Source organism: Schistocerca cancellata, chromosome 2, assembly GCF_023864275.1.
Source record: "Schistocerca cancellata isolate TAMUIC-IGC-003103 chromosome 2, iqSchCanc2.1, whole genome shotgun sequence".
In the NCBI taxonomy this organism is placed as follows: Eukaryota; Metazoa; Arthropoda; class Insecta; order Orthoptera; family Acrididae; genus Schistocerca; species Schistocerca cancellata.
Window position 1 is genome coordinate 268386817 of NC_064627.1, and position 14481 is coordinate 268401297.

General features: G+C 39.7%; 1 protein-coding gene across 2 annotated transcripts in view; it reads left to right on the top strand.

Annotated features, from left to right (window-relative positions):
* The window catches only part of LOC126145121 (chromosome transmission fidelity protein 18 homolog), a 464617-nt gene that overhangs the window by 52218 nt on the left and 397918 nt on the right, over window positions 1–14481 (top strand). For both annotated transcript variants that reach the window (XM_049915535.1, XM_049915534.1), the window contains exons 7-8: window positions 4399–4578; window positions 7763–7880. In XM_049915535.1, coding sequence (XP_049771492.1) covers window positions 4399–4578; window positions 7763–7880 — 298 coding nt within the window. The remainder of the gene's footprint in view (window positions 1–4398; window positions 4579–7762; window positions 7881–14481) is intronic.

Below are 14481 nucleotides of genomic sequence, written 5' to 3' on the forward strand. Positions count from 1 at the left end.
CTCACACCCATGACTGTGCATAGAAATCTGCACCACCATGCGACTGCATCTGTCCTTTCCATCAGTAATGTCAAGGACTTTTTGGGGGGGGGGGGGGGGGGGACCAACTGAGATGGAGAGAACAAGCAAGATGCTCTGGAGAAAATGCTCATTACTTACCACTCAGTTCCAAATACAATAACTGGACAACTCACTCTCTGAAATACTTCATAGCTGTCTCAGCCAAGGATCACATTGTCATTGATCAGTCCATCAAAGGAGGAAGAAAAGCCAAAGAAGGATTCAAACTTTCAGGTTGGTGATCAAGTGTTAGCCAAAAATTTCTTAAACAATTTGTCAAGTGGATCTCCATGGGTCATTGACATTGTAATCAAACAGCTGGAAAAAATGCGGTACATCACAAAAGTGCCTTATGGAACTCTCAAAAGGCTCCAAAACCAACCCAAAAAAATGCAGCATCTTGAAGAATAATGGGCAGCACAGATCTGAAAAGGAATGAGACTTAATTCAACTGCCTCCTGAAGAAGCAGTATAACAGGATGAAACTGGAGCACTGCCTTCTGAACCAGCAACAAAACAGGATGAAAATGAAAACCATGTTACTTCAGAGATTGAACCAGAAAACACACATATTGAGGGGACATCTACCAAACATAGGAGATCAACAAGGCTTTGTCAAATGTGGTCCGTTACAGACTATCCTTAAATTAACTGGAGAAGAAATGTTTTATTTGAACTATTACAAATTTTCATAAAATTTCTGTCCATATACACAAGTGCTACGAATTTCAGTTTTGCATTCAGTTGTTATTTTGCTATGCTCACTTTGGTTACAGTATTATTGTGCAGAATTGCTACTTTATGTATCATCAATAAATGTCTGTATTTACGTACCATCTACTTCAAGAATTACAATTAGATTGGCTGCTGGCAAAATGGTATGTTAGATAATGTAGAGTAGTTGAATTAAGTGAGATGATGCCAATGGAATCACATTAGGAAATCAGAAACTAAATGTGGTAGACGAGTTTTGAAGCTTGGGCAGCAAAATGACTGATGGTTCCTGAAGAAAAAAGAATGTAAAATGCCATCAGTCATGGCAAGAAAACTTTTTTTTTTTTTTTAAAGAAAAGTATTATAACACTATGAACAATATCAGCCCTTTGCCAGGTGAGTCATGCAAGTTTCATGCTTTCATAAAGGTAAGTTGTTTAGATTATGCTAATAGTTAGTTTACTACAGATTACTCTGTAAATACATGTATTACTATGTGTTTTGATTTAATATTAAAGGCTCCCCTTTTTTTTATGTATTACTCTAGAAAATCCGAAATTATTGTAAAATCAGACTGCAGTTGTAGTTTTGTTTACAGCTACAATAGCTTAAGAATTATCCTATGCACCTCAGAGTTTCGTAAATATGCTTGTTTTGTGACAAGTTTGTTGTTGCATTTTAATGAAAATATCTTTAAGATTTTTTTGACATGCTACAAATCGATGAGACCATTTTGCTTGGAGTCTATGGAAGATGCATTAGCACAACTTTTTAAATATGAAATGTGTATTTGTGTTTTATCCACTATGAGGCTCTCTCCTCTATGGAACAAATAATATATTGTACCTAACTTATCTATACGGATCATGTGCAGTGCAGATAAGAAGTAAATAGAAATTTTTAAAGTCTGGCATCACAGAAAAATGCTGAAGATTAGATAGAGAGATTGAAAGTATAATGAAGCACCACCGAATAGAGCTGAACAGAGGAAAGAAGAAGCTTTATAGCACAACTTGACAAAAATGCAGGCTAGATGAGTAGAACAGACTCTGTGACATCAAAATCTGTCTAGTTAATTTGTTAGTAGGAGTGTGGAGTAAACATTTAAGTGGAAAACCAAGGCTTGACTACAATAAGCAGCTTCTGTTGGTTATAAGTTGCAGTCTCTTAGATTTGGAGAGTCCCTGCAAAAGAGAGGCTAGCATGGAGATCACATCAAATCAGTGTTGGAACAGGAGACTGTAACAATAACAGAAAAAAAAGGAAAAAAAAAACAGCTCCGAGGAAAAGAATAAACCTCACATGACAAAACCACACCTCTTGCTTAGAGAGGGTTGTAAGAGTATTGGTTCCAATGCATGGAAACTCTTGAATATTAAAAAGTTCAAAATCATCCGTCTCTAACATCATTTACCCTTACTGCGTACTTACCAATGAAAACAGATAAGACTGTGGATTGCTCCAATGTGAGTCAGTATGGGACTAAGCAGTGTTGACATTATTGGAGGCTGTGGGGAAGTGAACTTTTCTTGCAGCCTGGCCTGCAGAGGTGGCCTCTCCTGTTCTACCTAATGTTGATATTGTCACACTTTCTCAGAAAAGTTGCTAGAGTGTCATTATTCATTGGGAAATACTTTTGTGCTCATTTCAGAAAATGAATATGTTCATATTCAAGGAGGGCACTAATAACCATGCCATTGAACACCCTGAAATGCTGACGATGCTGACAATGACGACGACCACCACCACCACCACCTCCATATTACTACTTTTTTCTAAAGTGTTCCATTTTTGAACAAATATCATCTTTGTAGCAATTTTCTATTGGCGTACATTCTCAAAATGAGTGATGCAAGTTGAAATAGATGACATTCATATAAAAATTTAAAGATGAGAGCTGTATTCGAATAAAATAGTTTGTAAATAACCAATCACAGTTTAAATCTTCAGATATTACACTGGTGTCCAAAATTAAAGCAACAAAACAAAATTTTGCTAGGTTGCATTTATTTTGCCACAAAACATTATAATCAGGGGATAGAAAAGTAGAAACAATATAAAGAATACAGAACGTAAACAACTGCAACGTGCGTTATGGCAGACAAAAATGTTCTCTGTTTTTTCCGGCTCAACGGATTTACAAACCCATTCTGTAAACTGGTTAATTAGCTCAATATGGAGTGTGACCACCTCTGGCACCAACACAGGCCTGACAAATGACAGGGCATGCTGTGAATGATGTCATCAATCTCAAGTTGAGACAATAATGCCCATTCTTCGTGTGGCGCTGCTGACAAGTCTTGGAGAGTGGTTGGTGGATGCTGACGTGATGCAACACGTGTCCCTAGTGGATCTGAGTTGTGCCCTATGGTTATATTAAGAGAGCAAGAAGGCCATGCCATGTGTGCAGTAGCATCCATTTCCAGGAAAACATCAACCACCCGTGCTCTATGAGGCCAAGCATTCTTGTCCAGCAATAAGATGTCTGGGCCCACAACACTTCACAACAACTGCACGTGAGGTCGCAAGATCTTGTCACAATACCTGACAGCAGTTAAACCTTTCCAATTTAACCATACAGTTTCGTGAAGAGGTATTCAAATGGTCAATGTAATCCATGCCCTTAATGTTAGTGATCATCCTCGATATCAGTCTCTTTCCACAGTGGTTGGGTCCTGAAATTGTTTTCTATGTTGCCTAAAGATGTGAATCCATCAAGAATCACTATGCAGACCAAATCATGAGTCATCTGTGGAAAGAACATTGGCCCACTGTTCGACTGTCCAGATGGCATGTTGACGGCTCCACTCTAGAAGCTCCCTTCTGTGAAGACATGTCGGAGGTACACATACAGCAGATTTATGACAATAAAGACCATTCTACCGAAGCCTTCTGTATACCATTTGTCTTGCTGCGACACATCCAGTGGATGTTGCGAGGTCAGATGACAGTTGCTGTGCAGTACTGAGGTGGTACCATCAAGCCCTTACAGCCAAATAACGGTTCTCTCTTTCCGATTTTACACTTGGTCGGCCCCACCCTGGTCTTTGGGATACAGTTTTGATCTCTATAAACTGTTGCCACATCTGTTAAAGAACAGAACGATTTACATTAAGCCATCCGGTCACATCAGTTTGCGGCTGTCCTGCTTCCATTCCTCTCATGGATCTCCACTGCAAAGAGCCTGGTAGGCATCTTCTCAGTGCCATACTGCACCGCCTGAGACTGTTTACACAGCGATTGTGGATGTGGGACTATCCAGCAAACAATGATGTCATTGTTGGTGAGGTTGTCTGTTGACCAGAATGCCATCTTCCATGCAGGACATGACTGTACAGACATCAGTTGACAGTTTGTATGCTTATGTTGTGAATTAGACACAAGGTGGGGAAATAGTGGTTTTTTGCTTTAATTTTGGACACCAATGTATAAGTGCAAGTGTTATTGTTCACTTAAAAAAATAAATACATTTTTCAAGTAAGTAGTTATAACACTATTCTGCTGCCAAATTTTCATACTGATACTGAAGCCTTGAGGAGGACTTTGTATTGTTCAGTGCTCTGTAACACAACTCTTGAGGAATAATTGCATAGCAGTAATGCAAATCATTTCTCTTGCACTTAGATTCAGAAAAAATTAGACCAAGAAGAAGCAAATGAATTTGAAAGGAAAATCCGTGCTCTAGAAGATTCAGGAATGGATTCTGGTGTGGAACTAACCAGTGAAGATGAGAAAGAAGACTCTGCAGACCTGTGGGTTGAGAGGTATAAACCCAAAACCTACATTGAGCTGCTGAGTGATGAGGTAAGCGCTCTCTCTCTCTCTCTCTCTCTCTCTCTCTCTCTCTCTCTCTCTCTCTCCCTCTCTCTCTGGGTGAAATGCTGTACCCACATTCATGAGGAAGGCGGACTCGCTGTTTTACCAACCAGATCTATATTTTCTGTGCTTTCTGTAAATCACTTTAGGGAAATGTCACTTTAATTCCTTTGAAAAGGACACAGACCATTACCCCTAATATGAGCTTGCTTTGTCTAAAGTCCTTATCATCAATGGGGGTTGAATACTAAACTTTCTTCCTTTAATCCTTAGAGCTGAAGATGCTAATGATCCTGTACAATTTTGGTTTCCTTTATATCAAAAGGCTAACATTTTGCCCAAGCTTGCCAATTACAGACTTACTTCCTTGTTCCTAAAAATACTGTCTATATTAGTTCCAGATTATTGTTGAAGTTTGCTTGAGGGGCACAAACTTCAATTCTCTGTTACTATTTCAACCTGTACTGTGAGTAGCATAAAATATTTTTCTGGTGAGGGTTTACTTTTATTTTATTTTATTTTTTCATAAATTTGCTCAGTGCCAATTCAACAGCCAAAACAGTTTTAGTTCACTATTATTATTACAGTAGTAGAGGAAATACCTTCGTATGCAGAGGGAATGAAACATAATTATGGTTTTAATATCAGTCTCAAACTGGAAGGAAATACACAGACAGAAAAAAAATTGCAGCAGCAAAAAATAGTTGGTGTAGGGTAATGAAATTTTGGAAATACATTTGTCTTGGTAAGATATTTAAGTGATTAACGTTGCAAGATCACAGTTTAATGTAAACACAAGATAAGCCATTGCAAGTGTGAAATGCTCATACATTAATGATCTATGTAACCCCAGAATGTTGAATGCAGGCATGCAAACATGCATGCATTATGTTATATGGGTGTCATATGTCAGTCTGTGGGATGGAGTTACATGCCTGTTGCACTTGGTTGGTCAATACAGGAATGGTTAATGCTGTTTGTGGATGAAACTGGAGTTGTCATCTGATAATCCTCCATATGTGCTTGATTGGAGACAGATCTCTTGATCAAGCAAGCCAAGGCAACATTTTGACACACTGTAGAGCCAGATGGATTACAGTAGCAGTAAGTGGGCGAGTGTTGTCTTGTTGGAAAACACCCCCTGAAATGCTATTCATGAATGGCTGCACGACAGGTTGAATCACCAGATTGATGTACAAATCTGCAGTCAGGGTGGATGGGATAACCCCTGGAGTGCTCATGCTGTCATACGTAATCACTCTCCCGGACTGTAACTCCGGACCTAGATCCAGTATGTCTAGCACGTAGACAGGTTGCTTGCAGGCTCTCAACAGTCCTCCTGCTGACCAACATGTGACCATCACTGGCATTGAGGCAGAACCAGCTTTCATCAGAAACCAAACAGACCTCCACACTGTCCTCCTATGAGCTCTCACTTGACACCGCTAAAGTCGCAAATGGTAATGTTTTCGGGTCAGTGGAATGCATGTTACATGGCATCTGGTTCAGAGCTGTCCTTGAAGTAACCATTTTGTAACAGTTTGTTGTGTCATTGTGGTGTCAGCTGCTCCTCAAATTGCTGCTACAGATGCAGTACAATGCACCAGAGCCATATGCTGAACATGACGACCTTCCCTTTCAGTAGTGCCACATGGCCATCTGGAGCCTGGTGTTCTTGTGACTGTATATCCTCGTAACCAGTGCTGTCAGCAATCATGAACTTGGTTACATTTCTGGCTAGTTTTCTTGCAATACTGCAGAAGGAACATCAAGCTTCTCATAACCCAATTACACAAACTTAGTTAAGTGTTGATAGTGGCGTCTTCATCACCTTAAAGGCTGTCTTGACTAATGTTAGCTCACCATGTCCAATCTTGAAGGTAACTAATGCTCACGGCTGTCACAGTGTGTATTTAAAACAATTCACATCCTTGTAGCAGCAGTGATAGTGCCACTCTTATGTGACTGGTGCAAAATTGGAATAGACATAATTGTTCTGAAGTAGAAACATGCCTGCCAACTTTCATTTATATCACGTAACTCCTTCATGTTGTTGTGATTTTTTTTCTGTCAGTATATTTACCTACTATATCCAACTCTGCTTGCCAAAAGGTGAAGGAAAAGAAAAGATGAGAAGTTAAAAGCACCTATGTATAAGTTATCTCTGAATTTGTGAGCACGTAGTCCACAGACAAAATAATGTAGAGAGTGATGCATAGAATTGTAGTTGTGAATTGGTTTGTTTTACCCTGTTCCTTGGAATGTACAGTATTGAAGAATTGCGGTGTTGTAGTGATAATCTAAACTGATATATTTTTTAACTGACATATTTTGGATTTTAACGATTTACTTGACAAAATGTACTGAAGATCCTAGCAGTAGCAGGAAGGGCCTTTGTCACTTGACTAGATACAGCCACACTCCAGTTCAGAGTAGTTGTAGTTAAAAGTGGAAGAATGGAAAGTGATCATTGAAAAAGTCTTTGTGGGCAGCAGCAGCAGCAGCTTTCTGTAAACAAAATGAAATTTATAACAGTGAGGAGGAAAAAGCAGGGAAGTGTAGACAGAGAAGGTATAAGAATTACAGTTGCCAGTGGTTTATTTAGACAAAATTTGGATTCATACATATTATCCTCTGACTAAGTGCTGGCAAAGAGATAGTGTTCATGGAGTATTGTGTGTCAAAAGTGCTGGTCTTCATTTAATTGTTGTGCTGTGAACTACATTGTAATACAGACATGTAGCATATCACAGTGCCCCTCTTGTAAGAACACCATAGTGTACACTGCTACTGCCTCCCCTCATTGCATCTCAAGTATAAACATGAAAGTGCTTCAACCCACTCCACCCACTCCACTGCAGTTTCTGTTACTGGGTAATAAGTATCAGATAGGTACCAGACCACAGCCTATTTTAGATTCTGTCTGTAAAATTTGTTTTGTATCATATTCAAAACGCTGCAATAGCTTGTGACTCTGTGTTTACGAATATGTACAATTAGTATGGAACCAGTAAAAGAATGCAAAAACATTCTGTAATGTAAGCTTTTCTTCAGTCCTCTAGGATTTATAGCAAATACTTGTGGCAACTTTATGACACAGCTTCACTAAATTGTATTTGGAATGCCAACATTCACTTACTGAATATCTGTGTAAGGTTAATTATTTTTACAGAGCACCAACAGAACACTTCTTCATTGGTTGAAGTTATGGGATAAAGTTGTATTTAATCGTGAAACAAAAACAAAACGAAAACATAAAGAGGAAAATAAAACTAAGAAGCCTGTTTCTGGTAAGTGAAGATTTATTTATATGCAAATTCTTCATCATGAATATTGTATCAGAGATTTGTATCTAGTAAATATTATGGAGTTGGAGGTGCATAGTATTTTTAAAATGTATTAACATGCTCATATTTTAAAATTGTAGAACTACCAGTATGAATTAATTCTGTCATTTTATCTACAGTCAAACAGTAGTTGTAACATTTCAGACACTTTCTGACAGGCTGAAAGTATGGTATTTACTAAGCAAAATTTGTTTAATATGTAATTTGTAAAACACGTTTTATCTTGTTCAAATAACTTATGGGAATGCAGCAGGGTGACATCATTGACACTCACCTGTATTTCAACAGATGCACACTCCGTTATTTTCGAGGCAAAACTGTAACAAGTAAACTTTGTGGAAGGGAATTGGAAACCTTACACACACATACACACACACACACACACACACACACACACACACAAACCTCTCTCTCTCTCTCTCTCTCTCTCTCTCTCTCTCTCTCTCTCTCTTTCTCTCTCTCTCTGTGTGTGTATGTGTGTGTGTGTGTGTGTGTGTGTGTGTGTGTAAACGCTAGCACCATCTCACAACCAGAGAAGACCAATGTCATAAGTTTTCAATAGTGAAAACTGGTAACCAATAGTTGAGATAATATTTAACTCAGTCCCTCTTTTTTATTTGACAAGGGGGGAGAGAGCAGGATTCCCAGCAGAACAAAAACCTATACATGGTAATTTGATTTCAACTGCTTCCTTAATAACAGTATTCCAACAGCTGGAAGTGCATGCCAAAATCTCTACATTGTTATATTCCATAGGATGATTGGTACCAAGACAAGGTTCTGCAGCAGCAGATTTGCTTAACTGTTGTAAGCATATGTGATGCTTGTACTGAGTACATTGGTCCTCCACAGTCCTGATAGTCTGACCAATATATGAAATGTTACAACTGCAAGGAATATGGTACATACCTGCTTTACGCAAACCCAGATCATCCTTTACGGAACCTAAAAGGACCCTGATCATAGATGGTTATCAAAAGACACATTTCACATCATGTTTCTACAGAATATGACCAACCCTATTGGAAATGCTCCCTGCATAAGGCAACAAGACCACAGAAATTTTCATCTCACCCGGGGCACAGTTGGTCGATAACACAACACAGGTGTCACTTGTCTTTCACTATAACCATTCTGATGAAAGGTGACCTCAGTATGGGCTAACTCATCTGACAAACTCTTAGGGCTCCAAGATGACACAGATCTTGTGAGCCAATGTACAAAGTAGCCCTTCACACTGAACCAGATGGTGACAACTATCAGCATGTAGATACAAGTCAGTGTGGTTAGGCTTCCTATTAATGACAACTCCCAATGTGCCATCAGCCTTCCACCTGATCAACATATAAAGGAAGGGAAGGCAGCTAGTCTTTTCCAACTCTCTTTGGGAAACAAATATTTGTGTGGATTTAAGCCAGATTTTCTAAAAAGTCTTCCAAATTCTCATTGCCATTTCAAAACTATCAACTCCAAGGCACATTCCTCATAAACAAATTGGAAATATTGGGTGACAACAAGATTCTCATCGCAACTGCATCCGTCTGCTCATAGTACTGGTCATTGAATAAAAAGTGTATGGTGGAATTCAACACGTGTTGAAATAAGTTTGTTAATTCAACTCTAAACCTAACCTCAGTTAACTGTAATGAATCAGATGGAGGAACACGAGTGACAACTTACTAGAGTATCAGAGTCATTGAGGCACATTCCATCTGATCGACATAAGAAATCCACTAAGTTATTAATGTAATTCTCGCACTGACCTACTAGTGGGCTCCACAAAGCAGCAAGCTGTTTGCTACACAATGTTCTGGAACACCAGTGTTGCTCACAGTCAGCCTAAAAGGAACTCGTTCCTTGTGGACCTTTGGAATACCATATAACCAAGGAGGAACAGCACAGTAAAAATTAAAACTCTTGATAGTCTCCTGTGACAGGAAGCTTTTCTTCAGGAGGCTGTTAGTCTTTCTCATAACACTTTTTATGGCATCAATGCTGATCCTGTGATATACTGAATCAAACAGTAAATATTGCATCTTTGGAACGTAATCCTACTTGTTCAAAACAACTGTAACATTGCTGTTGTCCACAGCTAAATAACAATATCCAGATTAACTCTCGGTGAATGTAAAGCGGCCCTCTCAGCTGCTGTTATGTTGCTCTTGGGTGGACTTGCCCCAGTTCCCCAATCAACAATGGGATTGGCTGCACAGTGCTTCATGGTCGCAATCTCACTGGGAATTTAATTCTATACTGCCCAACATTTGGGGAGTTTTTAATGTTTCCGTGGCTCAGAGTCTAACCCTATAAGTTGACTTAATTTTAATAACATCTTAAAAAACAGGTGACAGTTTTGCAGCTGTACCAAATTTAAGAAATGTATTTGCAATTTCAGAATCTTTCAGACCTTAGCTGCATTAGGTATGAAAACATTGTCTATAGGTGATACATGAAAATTTGTGCCAGATCGGGATCCAAGCTGAATTTCCCACATGTTACGAGCAGTCGTCTTAACCACTTCAGCTACTGGAGCACCTTTCCAGGGCCGACCCAAACTTCAGTATGTTGTACTATCTACAACGCCATCGTTCGTAACCTTACTTGGATCCCTGCCACAGAGTTTCAAGGAGACAACCATATTCAGCCTTAGTATTAAGATCATCATTTTACCCATTGAAGTTTGTAATATTTATTTTTAACAATTTCTGAAGAAACAGACATTGGTGGTGATCTTGTAACTGTACTAGATTTATATAATTTTTTCACAGTTGTGGAATCTTTCTGACTTTCTTTAGAACACCTGAATTCATTCCATCTGAAAATTTGTTTTATGATGGAGGTAGAAAAGGTCGGCTACCTTCCTTTTCTTGATGTGTAGGTCAAGAGGAAGGTTTATGGCACATTGAAACATGCAGTTTGTAGAAAACCTACTCATATTGACTTGTTTCTAGAGGCTGATAGCTGTCACCATCAGGCTCAGTGTGAAGGAGTTCTTCATACCTCAGTTCACAGGGTCCATGTAATCTCAGATGCTGAGAGGTTGTCAGTGGAGTTAGCCCATCTTGAGCTCAACTTTTGTCAGAATACTTATTGTGAAAGAAAGATGCAACATGCATTGCACTATTGAGCAATGGTGCACAGGGCGAGTGATGATAATACCGAGGTGGCACCAACGTCTACAGCCTTTTTGCCTTATGCAGGAAGCATTTCCAACAGGATTGGTAATATTTTATGGAAAAATTATGAAAAATGCGTTTTTTGACCATCATCTAAGATTAGAGTCCTTTAGGATGATCTTAGTTTGTGTAAGACTGGTGTCTATCATATTCCGTGAAGTTGCAGCATGTAGTATATTGATCAGACTATCTGGACTGTAGAGGAACACTGTACTGACTGTAAGTACCACACATGGTTACAACAGCCAAGCAAAACTGCTATTGCAGAGCATCATCTTGGCATCAGTCATTGTACGGAACATAATATGGAGATTCTGGCACGCATTTCCAGTTATGGGGTCAGTGTTATTAAGAAAGCTATTGAAGTTAACTAATGTTTCTACTCTCTCTCTCTCTCTCTCTCTGTGTGTGTGTGTGTGTGTGTGTGTGTGTGTGTGTGTGTGTGGGAGGGGGGGGGGTTTGCACGCATGTGTGTGTGTGTGGGGTAGGGGGGGGGGGCGCACGCGCGCGCGTTTGTGTCTATGACTTTTTATCTTCCAGAATTGTTTTTCAAACTGAGATTTTAAATTTGCTGTGTTTAAGTGCTACAATTTACCTTGAAAATGAGTGCTACAGTTTACCTTGAAATGAGAGGGTGAGCACGTGTTGAAATATTGGTGGTTGTTGAGTTGTTGTTGATGTCACCCAGATGCATTCCTGTAAATCATTGGAGCAATGTATATGCTGAGAGAATCAGGTCTCACATGTTGTATATTGAAAATTTCTGATTAAGTGTTTCATCTGTTAAACAACAATGGAAATTACTGGATGCAATAACATTGAAATAAAGAAAATGCAACCAGTCACCTATAGCTGACTGAAGTGTGAGGCGTAGAAACATGTAACAGAAAACGGTATTTAAACTAGCTTTTGAGCTGTTGCCCCTTCTCTTGTAAAAGTACACACATTCAAACACATAACCACATGTACATCCAAACACACACACACCAGTCACCCTCTGTTGCTAAATGTTTCATCTGTTATATTTCTGTGTTGTCTTTATATGTTGTAAAGGAAACAGTCATAGTTAAACAAATATGTCTGAGAAAAACATAACATTCCTATGTTTAAACACCAGACCATTCAAAGTGTTACGTAATGAGTGTTCTCATAGCAAGGATACCTGGATCACTTAATGCATGTAAGGACTCCAGTACTCAGCACTATAGCAGTATGGTTACGTGTGGTCACAGCTGGCCTGTGATTTTGTTCACTGCTACATTGGCACTTGGCACTAGCACATGCTGCAATTGAATGGCTGAAGTACCTTGTGGCAGGTCCTTCGTTCTGTCTCATTGTTCTGTGCCATTACCAGCTCACTGAAATATATTGCTTGAGACATGGTCCCAACTCTGGACAGAGCATCATCAAACCACATTTCCAGCACCACTGACGTGCAAAACGATAGTCATGAACTGGACAAAAAGTTTCAGGTGGTTCAACTGGATTGGTGGATAGTTGTTCCACTACTTCGAAAATGCAAATGTTGGCGGTCGATGGCTAGTGTACATAGTGGAGACATGGCATTTGAAGATAAACTTGAACTCTTTTATGGCTTCATAGACAGCTAGGAGCTCCATATAAAATGATTGCCAGGAGCACTGCTCTTCTGTCTGTATTTTAGAAGAAAACCTAAGGATTGTCAGGCTCCATTGACACGCTGCTGCAGAACTGCACCCGCAGGGCATGCTGAAGCATCTGAAAAGATGACTAAGGAGGCTCTTACAAATGATGTGTGAACAGTGCACCCTTTCCCCCCTTTCCCCCGTGAGGTTCACATGGCATACTTCGAATGCTCTTCTGTAATTGGTTATTATACGTGAGAAATGTGGAACCATGCACTGCAATGCCAGCTAGGACTAAATGGAGTAACACCTGGAATTCAACAGCACAAGTTGTAAAGCAACGATATGGGTTTATCACACCTAGGTATTAACGGAGTCTTCACACTGTCATTGACACTGGATACTCCCCCAGGATGGCAACACATTTTGGAGATTGGTGAAGATGATGCAACCAACACATCATCACTGTAGGTGTAACAGAAGTCTAGGCCTAATCAATAAACCTTTGGAAAATTTGTGCAGTGTTGCACAGCCCATAAACACTTGTAGGAAATTCAACTGTTTGTTATGGTGTTGTAATAGGTATTTTGTGTATGGCCACTGGGATCTGGGTGTAGGCTGCAACAAGGTCCAGTTTGGATACTACTGTACAACCACAACACACAGTCTCGAACCAACTGGCTACCTTGCCATCAGGTGTAGCGGCAGAGCTTATGTGCTTTCCAGTGGTTGTGCTGTGCGTACATTGAGTTTCACATTGATGATCCGAAGTTTGTCAGAACCAAAATACCATGGTCAAGAGAAGACAGTGTTCAATAAATGATACACTGTTGAGTGGCATGGGCGGTTGGGTATGCCTACTGGACGCATGATTTGTGGAAATTCTGTTAATAGATGTAAAAGTGGAGGCAGTCTTGTGGCAGAATGCACAGACAAATCACTATACCCAATTAGGGGGCTGGCCAATCTTATTGAAGTTGTTTGGTGCAGGATGCAACTATTTCTTACATCAAGTACAAGGTCATAAAAGAACAGAAAACCTAGATCTATAATTGGGTGGGTGACATCATTGACAATCAAGTTACACATGGAAGTTCTTCACAAGCCAAAGTTCCAATTTAACATCATCCAGCTGTAAGTTAGTATGGGAGAAACATTTTCTGCAATAAGAATGAAATTATTGTTTATTCTCCCCTGCCACAAGATTGCCTTTGAGAACACACATATGTCTGAGCCTGTGTCAACAAAAAACTGCAGTTTGGTGGTTCTGTATGTCACCACTATGTGTTGTGATTGTTGGCTGAGATTTTGCAGACAGGCTCGCCCTTTGGCCACAGGAAGCTGACGTATCCTACATACAGAGCATCTCTGGTGGAAATGTTCATCCTAGTCTGGTGTGGAAACTGTGTGTTCACTTTTCCTGTGCTATGTGTGGCTTCTCCATCCTTTATGTGCTCCAAGAGCCACAACCTGGTGCTTGTGCTTATGTTAAATTTACCACAGAGTGATTATATGACACACTGCATATGTGGAGTTGCAACGTCTGAAATTTTGTTTGCAGTTTCTGCAAACTTATTCAGCTCCTGTTCCTGTATCATTGACAGTATAAAGTGTGGCATGTTTCTCACAAGTGTGACAACCATACAGAGTGCAGGAATTTGCCGAGCACTTAAAAATGTGCTAGCAAACAGCCCTTGCAGGAACTGGGATGATTTTCTACCTACCAGCTCCTTGATGTATAGCAGCAATAGCACATGTGTGGGT